This window comes from Hyperolius riggenbachi, chromosome 2 (genome assembly GCF_040937935.1).
Source record: "Hyperolius riggenbachi isolate aHypRig1 chromosome 2, aHypRig1.pri, whole genome shotgun sequence".
Lineage (NCBI taxonomy): Eukaryota > Metazoa > Chordata > Amphibia > Anura > Hyperoliidae > Hyperolius > Hyperolius riggenbachi.
The window spans coordinates 485486152-485501722 of NC_090647.1; the positions used below are offsets into that span (position 1 = coordinate 485486152).

General features: G+C 44.6%; 1 protein-coding gene across 4 annotated transcripts in view; it reads right to left on the minus strand.

Moving 5' to 3' along the window:
- The window catches only part of ANKRD13B (ankyrin repeat domain 13B), a 295564-nt gene extending 280343 nt beyond the window's left edge, over window positions 1-15221 (minus strand). The window contains exon 1 of one of the 4 annotated variants that reach the window (XM_068270335.1): window positions 13866-15221. In XM_068270335.1, coding sequence (XP_068126436.1) covers window positions 13866-13967 — 102 coding nt within the window. In that variant the 5' untranslated portion in view covers window positions 13968-15221. The remainder of the gene's footprint in view (window positions 1-13865) is intronic. The other 3 variants (XM_068270337.1, XM_068270336.1, XM_068270338.1) reach the window with 3 other exon arrangements.
- Window positions 15222-15571: the final 350 nt, after the last annotated feature.

A 15571-nucleotide genomic window follows, 5' to 3' on the forward strand; every position in this document is an offset into this window, starting at 1 on the left:
TGAAACGTTTGCGATACACTTCTGGCGTGAGGTGGTATCGCGCAATAATGGCTTTCTTAATTGACTCAAAGTCTGTTTCTTCCTCCTGGGGGAGACTCACAAACGCCTCCAGGGCCTTGCCTCTCAGCCCTGGTGTGAGATATCTTGCCCACTGCTCACGGGGCACCCCATACTGCCGACAAGTCCTTTCAAACCCCTGTAGGAAAGTGTCTATGTCAGAGTCCTTGTCCATAGCGGGGAACTTATCCAGGGGGATTCTGTGGACTCGCTCACCTTCGCGTTCTGCGGGTCCAGCAGACCGGTTCTGTTGCTGAAGTTTAGCCAGCTCCAGCTGGTGTTGCCGTTCAGCTCTTCCCTCCTCTGCTCGGAGTCTGTCCCTTTCGGCCTGGAGTCGCTGGGCAGCTTGTTCCCTCTGGGCTTGTCGTATTTCCCTCTCTGCTTGCCGATGTTCCAGAATCAGCTTTAGGCGCAGTTCGGGCTCAGCCGAACCTAGTAGCTGTAGGTCGGCTTCCAGAGATGTCATCTCCAAGTTCGGTGGATCATCCAGGACATCGTCTCCACTCGCATTCTGTGGCAGGAGCGATTCCTCCTCTGTCGTGTCGTGAGCTGCATCCGCTGACGTTGAAGCACGGGCTTGCTCTGCCGCATCATGCTCCTCGAGCGCACGAACTAACTGCTCCTTAGTCTGGCCGCTCACCGTCTCGATGCCTTTGTGCTCACACAGGTTGAGTAGTATCTCCTTGTTTTGCCTTGCATAGCTGGATGCTTTCTGAGCCATCGTGTTGCAAAAAATAAAAAGAAAAAAAAAGGGGGGGAGGGAAAGCAAACACCAAGTGTGTATCTTTGAACAAAAAAAAAAAACTTATATAGATTCTGCACTGAGTAGACTTCTGTAGACTAGTTGCTTCTAGCAAGCTTCCAGCCTTTAGTACTCAGAATAGCGAGCTAAACTGCGTACTAATGTACTAAACGATGCCACCACTGCCAGCCAATTATGTCAGGAACCGGCCCGCGGCACGCCTGCGTATACGGTTCCCGACTGCGGGTTTGACCAGATTAAGCGGGGAACAGCCTTATTTAAGCTACAAACAAGGCTGGAACCCCTCAAAACACCTCTCACTGCCACCACTAGCGTTGCTAGACACTTCCACTCTGCTGTCGAGTCCTCAGCGCGCACTCCGCGTTTTCGTATTTGGGTCAGCTTTGCGCTTAGGCCAAATACGGGAACGCCACGCACCCACACACACACACAGTTGCAATCTTACACTGTCGTGAAGCAAAGACCCACTAACAGTCGTTCCGAACGATACTGTTAGCTACTCGCACTGGCGTTGTTCGTACGTTGGGTCAGCTGCGCGCTTAGGCCAACGTATGACAAACGCCCCACACACAATGCAATTACAATTTCCTACGGTAGTGTTGCTCAAGCGTACAATTAGGCATGAACTTATACACGGTTACACTTCAGTCTCTTCTAGGCTATGAGTGTTAGTTTAGTACGGCAGAAGTCAAACTTATTAAATAATAATTTAATATTCCAGAAAAAACATAGAACAGTGCAGAACTGAATATATACAAAAAGATTACAAAAAAAACAAAGTAAGAATAGTTACAAGATAAAATGTACAAAGATAACACACAAAGCGATTTTGCTTACCAAAATAAACGGGAAATAAACGTACCAGCGTATCGATCTGGTGTTGTTGCGGGCGGTACGCACTTCTGGTCAGGAACCAGGTTAGTTCTAGCCGTGTGAGCTACCTCCAAGAACTACAAGTTGTGGCTATCCTAGCTGCGGTTTTATACTATGAAATACGCCTGGAGGCTGTAAGCCTGTGTGGACGGGGGGAAGCTAGATTTAATAACATCCTCAGACATAATTTGATTTCCCAGAGATCTGACATCCACATGTGAACAGTGTCCTATACAACAAAAGACTTTGTTAACCTCCAATCTCCCCAGGTTACAGGTGACAATTGATTAAGGCTTTCACATTGCAGCAGGATGTCCTGTGTGATCTGCTTCAAAGCAACTGTCTGATTAAGTGTTTCCTAATTACCTGTTTTCTGGCTGTCCAGAGGAACTGTATGCTAATGTCCCAGCCCCCTGCTTCCAGAGAAATTCAATGCAAATGTAGTACAGCCAGATAACCATCCCTTCAAAGCAGAATACACATGTGAGATATAGCAGACAGAAAATGACAGAGATATGTTCCTGTATTTCCTAATATCATCAGCACCTCAATATATTCCTGACACACAGTAAGCAGTCTTTGGGCAAGGCTCCCTAATTATCCTGGTTGCCCATGGAGTGCACCATAAGCTGCAGCTCTGAAACGCTTTGAGTCAGCAGGAGAAAGGCGCAATTTACTGTAAATGTTCTGTGTCTAGTCTAAGCATGTGTAAAACACAGCCGTCCTACAGGTTTTCTACTAGTACGGTGGTCCAGATTTGGTGTTCAACAGAGACGTCCATTTAAGGAAGATGAGCAATTAGCCTCTATATGGTGCAGCTTATCACTCTTGCAGAGGATGGGAGGTTTCTAGGAAGCCTATGCTCTGCACAGACAGTTCCGATTACAGAACTTTTAAAGAAAGCGGAGTTGCTTGGTTGACAGTTGATAGCTCTGCCTCTGACCCAGGGTATCAACCTCAGCTCTTCCTGTTCAGTGAGCCAGCACCTATTCAGTAGGAGACCTTGGGCGAGACTCCCTATAGAGCGCCTCCTAGTGGCTGCAGCTCTGGCGCTTTGAGTCTGCCAGGAGAAAAGAGCAATATAAATGCTCTGTGTGTATGGGTACCTTTAGCAACAAAACAAAACTAAACTTAAAATCAAACTACTGTACTCTTTTTCCAGAAAAAATCTATTTACTGTAAGTGGAACATCTTTTGTAATATAATAAGTGACATTTGGCTCATGTTATCAATATGGGCTACTGAGGGATAAAAATAGAATGAATGCGGTTCTGTTAACATGTCACAGACACATGCTGCTGTGCCTGTGCTGACAGAACAATTGAAATGAGTTTGTAATGCAAGAACTGGAAGGGGCTTATGAAAAAATGCAAATGCACTGTCACTGGGGGTGGTGTCAATGGGGTGGTGAGCAAAGCATACCCCCCCCCCCCCCCCAAAAAAAAAATGTAGCTACCTACATTAAAAACAAAGCAGTTTTGTTCTTTGTCTGCCCCTTCCTCTCCACTCCATTGTGGAAGTACATGTAGTACTTGAGCACTACTTGGCCCCACCCACTCACATGACTGTTCTTCTGGCCTTCCCCATCTTCCCAAGGGACCGCCCTCTGCACTGGCACAAAGTACTGAGCAGAAGCAGTAGAAGCCAATGCAGTGACAATTCTACTTCAAAACTGTAATAGTAGGTATTATTTCGTATGGTGAGCCCAGTGAGCCAGTAATATGCAGGGTGATCAAGACTACTTTTTACGCTCACATACGTATTTACCATTTGCATACTTCTCTTCACTCCTATAGGAATCTATAAACCTCTCGTCACACATACACTCATTTTTAATAAATCACTTAAGCTTTAATTATGTAAAGCTTGTATTTTTTTAATTACTTATACATCTTAAGGTATAAGTATTTTGGCAAGCCCATGCAGGCCCTGTGGCTTTACTTTTTGATTCGTACACTCATGTGACATTTTCAGCGGTTAAAGATTAATCACAGATTCAATGTCCAATCTTCAAAATAAATGACTTCATATAAAATGCAATGACTGGCTTGTTGAAAAACCTAGAATAATGTGTGTGCAGACGGGAGAGATGTCAGATGTTCTTGGTTGATCATGGAACACTCACCAACACCAACAATAACGTTCATTAGCACACACGGAAGTAATGAGGGTCGTTGATCCTGTGCAAATTCATCTGTTTTCCTAAAGTATCTTCTGTGGTTTGAACCTTCTATGACGGACGATTGTATAGTGTGCATAATGATTGTCTAACAATCATTATATACACTATAGTGAACAACGGTAATCGTCAGAACAGATCCAGCAAGCGTTTTGTGACTTCTCTCTGGTCATGCACTTTGTTTTCAACAATAGCTGAACTATTCTAATGGGAGTATCTAGCTTAAAAGGAATATTAAAGAGAACCAGAGACGAAGCACCCTCATGTATTTTATTACATTTATCAGTCGGAACATGACAGTAAACACCTACCCTGCTTTTAGTTTCATTCTTCTCTGCTTAATGAGTCTATTATCAGCTGTGAAAAGAATCCCCGACTGGCTCAATCTAGGTTTGACCTGGAATCATTATAGCTGAGTCACTCTTCTGTGGAGTCTTTTCAAGCCCAAGCCTGCCACCTCCTGGCTCAGATTTCCTGCTTTGCATACTGAGAGCTGTGATGACATGGGAGGGGCTGCTCCTGCTGAGAGAGAATCTCTGAAACAGACACGTGTGGCAATATGATCTGTGTGCTCTGTGTGCACTCTGTCTGTATAGATACTGATGATGACTGCAGTTTCATTTCTTATGAGAGAGACTTCCTACAGGAAGCTGCACATCATACCAAAATGAAAGCACACAGATGAAAGGCTGCAGCCTTTCTCATATAGCCTAGACAGCACATCCAGAACAACTCATAACCCGGAAGCAGAAGGGATATGAGCTGGCGGCCATATTTGATTTTTCCTGGAGCAATAATGGATAAAAAACAATAAAAAAGGCACACCAGAGCGGCGAAATTATCAGGTAGAGCATTTATTCTTTACAAGCTATCGACTGATCTGTTTATTTTGTGTGAAACGTTCATCTCTGGTTCCCTTTAAGTGAAAATGTTGGTGCACAGTTACTTACCTGGGACTCCTTCCCTTCCTCTGAAGTATTTCTGGTTTCTCATTGTCATTCTACGCCGCTCCGTTGCCACAGCGCCCTCCTCTGTAAGCTGCACAGCTCGGTGAGTCCATGGCCATTGCACCTGAGTGGCCCCGGCCGCGCGCCTCCTTGACCAGGAGTGTACTGCGCATGCTCAGTAGCAATGTTTATTTATTGCTCATGCGCACAGATAGAGGAGGACCACGCAACATGGGGGGATGACGGCGAGGGACCAGGAAGACTTCAGGGGGCTAGAGAAGCCCCAGGTATGTAACTGGGCACTAACATTTTTGCTTAAAATTCCCTTTAACTGTATAACACAATCTACCTGTGGGGGGTCACAGTAAGAAAATATGCATTATCCCTGTGATTTAATATATTCAGCATGGAGGCAATGCTTATTGGCAACCCAGACACAATCAATCAGGCAGATAAAAGGTAAGCATTTTATTCTTTCATCCATGTGTTTATTTCCTTTTAATCAATACCAATTGCCTGGCATCCATCCAGCTGATATTTCATGCATCAGTAGTGTCTGCATTACACTTATTCACGGTCTATGGCTGAAGGTATTAGGGACAGAGGATCAGCAGGACAGCCAGGCAATTTACATTGTTTAAAAGGAAAAAGTATGGCAGCCTCCATATCCCTCTCATTTCAGGTGTGCTTTAAGGCTTCTTCACACTACAATGCAAAACTGACATGTTTTATCTGTTTGGCCGAATTGTAACCTGCGTAAAAACAATGGTCTCAATGGATGTTAGGATTCGTTCACTTTTGTACTTTGATAGTCTATGTGGGTCCGTTGAATCTGCTCCTGAAATCTGAATGTGATTAGAATGCAAATACCCAACCTGCACAATAATCTCCCAGTGCAGAGCCATAGAGTTTATTCTACAGAACACATCCACTCCAGATGGAGTCTGCATTTCACATACTGCAGTATGAACCGAGCCCAGCACTCATTTAATGTAAACTGTATGTATTATACTAGAGCAAGCCTTGCTTTAAGAACAGTTGCAATTATAACATTAGAATATGAATCATCCTTCCAAATAAAAGAACTGTAAGATGACTGGAGGTGCTTAAAAAGCAAAAAGGAAGTTCACAATATGAGTATTAGGAAAACTTTAAACTTTTATTCTGCACTTAGGACAACGAGTTTCGCAGAGTAACTGCTTCATCAGGTCAGTAAATGTGCCAATTAGAGTAGTGTAGGACTGCTTGGGTGCCAGACGCCCAGTTCCTACACTACTTTACTCTAATTGGCACATTTACTGAACTGATGAAGTAGTTTACACTGTGAAACACATTAGTTACATGCTTAGTTTGAAAAAAAGGCATCATCTGACCTGAACCCACATATATCCCAGGCAAAAGACCTTACAAGACCTGGGCTAATTAGCCTTAAAGTGAACCAGAGATGAAGCACCTTCATGTATTTCACCATATATATCAGTGGGAACATGAGAGAAAACACCTACCGTGCTCTCTGTTTCATTCCTCACTGCTCAGCCTGCTTGTTATCAGCCATGATAAAATCCCCGACTGAGCATTCAGTCTGGCTTTGCTCAGGAATTATAGCTGAGAAAAATCTTGAACTATTGCACTTGTCTCTTTCCTGCACTCAGGTGTATGTTTTATCAGCCACATAGCCCTTAATTAGTTATCAGTTGCTTTACAGTCTGACTAGATTCTTAACCAAACACCGATAAAAAAAAGTTAAAAAGGAACACAGGTTGAAGTGCCATATGTAGGATTGGGACTGTACATACATCTTTTATCTCATCAGACGCCACTTAAAGCGGTATCGTCACCATAAAAATAAAATTTCAACAGCAACTGGTCTGAGTGTATTAAGTGATAAAGATGCTAATCCTGCATTCAAAACTTTCAAAACTTTTTCTGCTGTTATGATTTGGAGTTATCACATACTTAAGGAGCACTGGCCCTTTAGCAGTAGTGCCAAAGAATTGCATGCTGGGGGTTCTTTTTATCTATAATCTATTCCTCCTCTTCCCTTTATTTCCCTGCCAGCTGCTTATCTGAAACCTAATCCCCTACTCACTTGTGTTTACAAGCAAGGCTGAGGCGACTCAGCGATTGGAGGAGATAAGAAAAAAAGTAAAGGGCAGAAATGTCATCACGAGTTAGCCCTAACTGTGGGCAAAAGACATGGCCCCCACCAGGAACAGAATTCTCGTCATTTACTATATAACATTCACTGAAATCAAAACGTGGACAGTATAATACATGTGTTATGTAAGTAGATCAAGTATTTATCTACTTATATATGTGTTTTTTTCCCTGGCATAGCATGGCTGATCCTACTGCTTTAGGTATCCTTTCAGCAGAAAATACAGTTGCCCATATCGCGCACATTTTTCTTAAATGCGGAAAAAAGGCACACTGCCACACATGTATTTAAAGTCAATGGACCCCTCGAAAAAATCAGGATGTTTTTTGCGTTATTCTGTGTTTCGTTATTGCATTTTTCTCCGCAGTATGAAATTGGACAGATTCCTGTTTTTGTTCCGCATATTGTACACAATAATTCTATTTTATTTTGCAGCAAAACAAAAAATTAAAAAATAATATGCATGGAAAATGCAATTTCAGTACGAAGGGAAAACAGAAAACAGGCGCAATATCACACTTACAAGAGTGTTTCCTACCTAAAGTCCTGCACATGCTGGCATCCCCATCATATACTACAAAGGCAACCTCATGACATAGTGTGACAAATAGGCGTGGATCCATTCAAAGCCAGACGTGGATTGGCTGGTATTGGCCTAATCTGGCAAGCAATTTTTCACTCCTTGATAGGAAATTAGATGTCCCACTTTGCTCTGTTCAGGGGCGGTCTGACCATTAGGGCACTCGGGCATGGACCGAGGGCCCGTGGTCAGTAGGGGGCCTGCCCCTGGCGTGATTGAGAGGCAGGGAAGGGGGGAGGCGCATCGGGGGGGTTGAGCGAGCATAGTAGTTACAACTCACCTTCCGCCGTCGATACGCCGCAGCCTCCATCTCCTTCCTCTCTAACAGGCATCCATCACGTTGGTAACAGCACCTCCCTGTGATGACGTGACTGCAAGTCATCACAGGGGGCACTGTTACCAATGTGACAGACGCCGGGAGAGGAAGGAGATAGAGGTTGCGGGGGATTGGCAGTGGAAGGTGAGTTGTAACTATTATGCCTGCTCCTCCCACCGCTGCGGGGCACCTACCCATCTAACCTATCCTGCAGGCACATACCTATCTAACCTCTACTGGAGGAACCTACCTATCTAACCTATACTGGGGGAGCCTACATATCTAATCTATACTGCAGACATCTATCTATCTAACCTATACTGAAGGCACCTACCTATCTAACCTATACCGGGGAAACCTACCTATCTAACCTATACTGTGGGCACCTACCTATCTAACCTATATGGGGGAACATACCTATCTAACCTATACTGCGGGCACCTACCTATCTAACCTATATGGGGGCACCTATCTAACCTATATTCAAGGCACCTACCTATCTAACCTATACTGCAGGCACCTATCTAACCTATACTGCTGGCACCTACCTATATAACCTATACTGGGGGAACCTACCTGTCTAACCTATAGTGGGGGAACCTACCTATCTAACCTATACTTGGGGCATCTATCTAACCTATACTGAAGGCAACTGTACTGGCTACCTATACAGGAGGCACCTACACCTCCGCCGTGCAAGCGGTTGTGGCTTGCAGCCCCATAATCTCCTTTTGCCCTTCTTCTTATAGAAGATTGCTGATCTAGATGCACTACTCGAACAGTACTGCTAAATGCCCTACAATGATAGGTGGACATTAAGGGCTTATTTCTACCAGTGCCGAATTTGGCGGGAATCTGCAGCCTGCCTTCTAGATCACACTGCACTGCGAATCTGGACGGCATGCTGCAGATTTTTGCTGCATGCACCCGAATACCTACAGCCACGCAAGGCGCATCTTAGTCATTCAGGCGCGCGGCAGAACAGGAGCCATGGCGGAATCGGAAATGGTCGCAGCTCCAAGTGGAAACCAGCCCTAAAGGAAACCTAAAGTGAGAGGGATATGGAGGCTCCCATATTTATTTCCTTTTAAACAAGACCAGTTGCCTGGCATCACACTGATCTCATTGGTAGCAGTAGTGTCTGAATCACACACCCAAAACCAGGGCTGTGGAGTCGGTCCAAAAATCCACCGACTCCGACTCCTCAGTTTAGGATTCCACCGACTCCGACTCCTCGACTCCGACTCCTCTAATTTGCATATTACAATTTTGTTGATTAAAAGTATGTAACATGAAATTCGTTTCTTAACTGCCAACGCTTAGGAATTTTACAAGACAACTGAAGTGAGAAGGATGTGGAGGCTGCCATATTTATTCCCTTTAGACTAAAACTAGTCCTTGGTAAGAGTACTTGTAATAGGTACAGACCGGAACAAAGAACATCTATCAGGCCCTAGGCAATGTAAGTGTGGGTACATGTAAGAATGATGTGCAGGTACTCTGCAGGGGAATGAGGAGATTCTTCCTCTATTACACATTCTTCATGCACAATCTGAACAAGGTTTATGGGTGACAGACAACACCTCTGTGTTCAATGTGCACAGCATTCTCAGTGGATTCCCTGCAGCTCTGTGGGGAGTGCATATGTAGAGTATAGTACTACTGTGTAACAAAGTAAACTTGAGACAGATGAAATTACAGTTTTATACATACCTGGGGCTTCCTCCAGCCGCCTTCAGGATAATCAGTCCCTCGTCCTCCTCCACCACCTGGATCTTCTGCTATGAGTCCAAGTACTTGAGTCAGTCGGGCGTACTGCGCATGCACACACTCCGGCGCCGGGAGCGTACTACACCTGCACAGCACTATTGCGCAGGTGCAGAATGTTCCTGGCTGTGGGAGCGGCATGCGGACGGACAGCGCTGACTGGCTGAATTACCAGGACTCATAGCAGAAGATCCGGGTGGTGGAGGAGGACAGCGAGGGACTGATTAGCCTGAAGGGGGCTGGAGGAAGCCCCAGGTATGTATAAAACTTTACTTTTCATCCGTCTCAGGTACCCTTTAATTTGTAGTCACCAAACCAAATTTTAACAACATATCAAATTATTTGATTTCATCAGAAAAGGGAGTGCATACATTTGCATAAATCAGCATCAGTGCAAAATTATTTCCATCTCATTGACCATCTCTATTAGTGACACAGCTACACATCAGGCTTTATTCTTACAGCATAGATGTTATTTAGTATATATAAGAGATTCCTGTGTACACATCATATATACAGTTACAATCAGATATGTATATCTGACCTTAAAAATACGGGGACTGCTTTATTGAAGCAGCACAAGTAACTAATTTTGATTGGTTTATTTCATTTTTGTGGACTAAGCACAGCTATTACTGTATATATACTGTATATATACATTATTTTTAATGACTATTATCTGAGAAATAGAACATTTTATCATATTTTCTATTTTAATTACAGTTACAAATTCATTAGGAGTCGGAGTCGGTGCATTTTTTCCCGACTCCGACTCCAGGCACCCAAAATTGCCCGACTCCACGACTCCGACTCCACGACTCCGACTCCACAGCCCTGCCCAAAACTAGCATGTGGCTAATCCAGTCAGGCTTAAGTCAGAAACACCTGATTTGCATGCTTGTTCAGGGTCTATGGCTAAAAGTATTAGAGGCAGAGGATCAGCAGGACAGCCAGACAATTTTCATTGTTTAAATGGAAATACTGTAAATATGTCAGACTCCCTATCCCTCCCGCTTCAGCTGTGCTTTAACCCCACCCATTTCCGATCATATTTTCAGTCAATAACCAGTTTACCAGTCAACCATGCTTCTAAGTTGCAACAGATTGCTGGCAGATTGGATCAAAGCTGCCATGCAAATCAATCATGTTAATGATCAGCTTAAAGGATTGCCATACATAATATTCCGTTAGCCAGGCGCAACCACCAGGTGGCGTTAATTACTATTCCCCCTCCAGGCCGCCAAGGATAGTAGGGAAAGATGTAACTCTGGTGGAGTTTTATCGCCACATAGTGGATGCGCCCGGCTAACGGTAAAGAACCAAGATTTTAATTTCATCATTAGGAGAATTCATCTGAAGGGGCAGTCTGTTGGTAACTGGTTATTTTATGAAGTTATGAACTATTTTATGAAGATACAATAAAAAATTAGATAAATATTTTCAACACGAGCTTAACGATTGAGTTTCCCACCATTTTGATCAGAACTTATCTATGCAGTTTCCGTCAGAATTTATTTTTTAAATGACATCATACTGCACTTGGTTGAATGATTAGTTCTCCACATACATAGCAGGACTTCTCAAGAGCTGCTCCAACACTATGGAACTCCCTACCTCTCACCTTTTCACTCTGGCCTACTACCCCTCACAAGTGCTCTAAACCCACAGCTGAACTCTGGTCCCCTACCTTTCATGTCCTTACCTCTCCCTCGAGATTGTAAGCCTTTGGGCAGGGTCCTTCTCCTTTTGTGTCCTACCTGATCATGCACCTCCATTACTGTGAACCCATGCTATGCATCTGAGTGAACCTAACTTGCCTAATCTCCATGCCCCCCTCCAGTGACTGACTAAGCATTACCTGGTACTCATACTGTGCTGCATGATCTGGTCTTTCTTGTATTCCTGTATTGTCATTTTGCTGTATGTCACCCCTAAATATTGTCTGTAACCTAAACTAATGTCCAGCGCTGCGTAATATGTTGGCACTTTATAAATACAATAAATAAATAATAAATAAATAAATAGCAAGCTTATTTCCAGAGGTGTCCACACTTTTTCAGTTTGCGAGCTACTTCAAAAATTGAAAATGATCTACCTGGTAGAATCTACCTACAGATGCAAACCCCATCTGCAGCACATGCACATCACTCAGACAGGCAGTATGGGATCTACCCAGAAGTCCCTTGAGATCTACCAGTAGATCATGATCTACCCAATGAGCACCCCCGCAATAGAATATGTGATGCTGGCAATAGTGGTGGCAACTATGCAACAATCTTCCTCGTGATACAGAAATATGCCTGCCCTGTTTTTTTCCCAAAGCCATCTTACTCATACACCTGTGGTCAGAAGTTCACCAGGTGTTACAATGGGACCTTAACTGTCACTGTACTACCATAAAAAAACATCCCCAACTGGTCTGTGCTTCCTACGCTCAACCAAAACATGATTTCCTGTGAAATATAAAAGAACAAAGGTTGCATGTGTTCATATGTGAATGCCTAAAATTGGCTGTGGATTGAAAGACATACATCTGGCTCAAATAACTATATGAGATAGGCTTCTTTCACACTATGGGCTTGATTCATTAAACCGTGATAACTCAAATATCACACCTTATCAAAGATATCACACCTTAGCGAATATATCACACCTTATCAGAGATATCACACCTTATCAAAGATATCACACCTTATCAAAGTTAACATGCCTTATCAGAGTAGCATAGCGAGCGCTATGAACCCGCAGGGGCTTAGGGCAGGACGAGTGCCATTGCCAATTAGCAGGCATAAGTTTGTAGCGCTCGCTAAGCTACTCTAATAAGGTGTGATATCTTTGATAAGGTGTGCTATCTTTGATAAGGTGTGATATTTGAGTTATCACGGTTTAGTGAATCAAGCCCTATGTACATTGCATCGTGGTGCAAGGACAATATAATCGCATTGAAATGCGATGCAATTATATTTCAATGGGGCCTTTCACACTGGTCAGTTTACGGCCCAACGTGACTTAACAAAACAACGCGCACTATCAATGTGTAAAGTTCCGGGTGCGGTGCAAGTATAAGTCTATGGACTGTATGCTGCACTGTACACGTTGCATTGTATTAAGAAGGTGTGATGCGACTTTTATCGTGGTTACGGTGGGATCCTATTGTGAACGGGCCTAGTGTGAAAGCAGCATAACAGAATGACATAATTGTGTGTGTGCGTGTGTGTTTTTTATATGTGTGTATATATATATATATATATATATATATATATATATATATATAATGTTACAGGATATATATATATATATATATATATATATATATATATATATATATATATGTGTGTGTGTTAAAAAAAATATATATATATTTATATTATAGCACATCCTAGAAGATGTAAAGATTTTCGGGTGTGTAGACATATAATTCCTCTATGTAACCATTTTACAGACACATCACCTGCTGTGCCCTTCCTTCATACATCCTTTTCCAACCGCCTATATTGTCAATAACTCCTTATATAGATATATAACTCTTAAATTTACTGCAGTATCTCTGGGTATCTCATGGTACGCATTACGCAATATAAAGAAATAAACACATGCTGATCGATATAAAGCAAGCAATGCATGGCACTCAGTATAGGTGTGTGTACTGCTTGTCATTTCATGCTCCATCTAAACATGATGCAAAGGCAACATCCACTTTTATTTCCTTATCCCTACTTGTATTTTCAGATGCTTGCTTATCTCTGCGTGAAATGATGTAGATATGAGATACAAAGTCTCTAAACACCTGCAGTTCATATCTACACATTACATACGGTACATCTAATGTATGTGCTGATATAATGGAAATAATTAAAAAACACCTACTTCTGCTAAGATCAATCCCTGTACATTACGTGTGTCTAATAGAGATAGATGGATAGATAATTGGATGGATGGATGGATGGATGGATGGATAGATAGATATGACTGGCTTCACTTTCAGCCTGAGCATCCCATGCACTGAGATGAGCTGAGTAGAATTCTCCATGCAATAGATGAATGCTATGGGTTATCCTACATGCCACCTGTCATATGCCAGCACACGTCTTGCCCATTTTCATGATGTGACGGTATAATCTCTGAGCCACCCATGCCCAGCAGCAATCCTCCAGTGCCAAGACAAGGTGGGCAGTGCACCCACACCCAGGGACCCAAGGAAAAAAACCATTTGTGCTGGACCCACCTGTCTCTCTGGCAGCTCCTTCTCCAGCTCCCTGTATTTATTGTGCCATACCAGATAGTGCAGGGGGAATCTGCTCTCCGGACCTCTCTTTGCTGGCATCATCCTCGTCTCATGCTGAATTGTCCATACTTCCCACCAAAATCAGCATGCAGAAGAGTGTGGGAAGGGGGCAGCGTGGGAGTCTGTGGAACAGGCTGGGATCCTGGCAGAAAATGTGGGTGCTAGTCTATGTGCTGGCTGGGCTGTGGGTAAGGAAAGGGGAGATCATCAGCAGCAGGTCCTCCTCAGCTCAGGACACAGGGCAGCAGCAGGTCCTCCTGTGCCCAGGATACACAGGGCAGCACCAGGTCCTCTTCAACACAGGACACACAGGAAAGCAGCAGGTCCTCCCCAGCACTGGACACACAGGGCAGCAGCAGGTCCTCTTCAGCCCCAGACACACAAGGCAGCAGTAGGTCCTCCTCAGCCTTGGGACACACAGGACAGAAGCAGGTCTTCCTCAGCCCTGGACACCCAGCAGCAGGTCCTAGCCCTGGATACACAGAAAAGCAGCAGGTCCTCCTTCGTCCTGGGCACCAAGCAGCAGGTCCTCCTCAGCCCTGGACATGCAGGACAGCAGCAGGTCGCAGCAGATCTTCCTCAGCCCTGGACATGCAGGGCAGCAGCAGGTCGAAGCAGATCTTCCTCAGCCCTGGACATGCAGGACAGCAGCAGGTCGAAGCAGATCTTCCTCAGCCCTGGACATGCAGGACAGCAGCAGGTCGAAGCAGATCTTCCTCAGCCCTGGACACACAGGGCAGCAGCAGATCCTCCTCAGCCCTGGACACACAGGGCAGCAGCAGATCCTCCTCAGCCCTGGACACACAGGGCAGCAGCAGGTCCTCCTCAGTCCTGGACACACAAGGCAGCAGCAGGTCCTCCTCAGCCCTGGACACACAAGGCAGCAGTAGGTCCTCCTCAGCGCTAGGCACAAGGGGCAGCAGCAGGTCCTCCTAAGTCCTGGACATGCAGGACAACAGCAGGTCGCAGTAGGTCCTCCTCAGCCCCGGACACACAGGGCAAGCTGTTCCTCCTCAGTCCTGGACACAGAGCAGCAGTGGCAGACAGCTCCTTCTCTCCTCACGGCTCCCAGCAGCAGCACTGCACGATGCTGCAGAGAATAGAAAGCAGCCGCATGGCGAGCAGGGGATCCCCGGATAGTCAGGCAGGGCAGAAGGAGGGGAAGGCAGCCTGCAGCGGTCTAGGCAGTGCCAGGGGCTCCTGGTGGGCTCAGGACTCCTCCCTGGCAGCGCTGTCTCAGCTCTGCTGTCTGTGCATTGTGCAGGATGCTGCTAGTGACAGGCACAGGCGATTTGCATCATGGGGGATGTAGTTCCCTTTTTTCCCCTCTTTACTGGCAGGTGCGGCTGCTAATGTATGTGGAGCCGACACGTTACTGGAAACTCGTCCAGCAGTATACTGTACTGCTGCTGTATGTATCCATTTATCTGCTGACGTGCAATGCACATGGTTCTCTGTGCTATATAGACAGATGGCCAGCACTGATGGGAATAGCATGTATGAATGTTATTACTAGAGTCATTTCTTCACATAAATAAGCTGGGAGGTGATACCGTGTAAGGTATAATCAGGAGCATAACCAGAAATCAAGTGCTGTTTTCTGCAGAAATCAAGTGCTGCCATAGCAACATTTTTTTTCTAGCCAC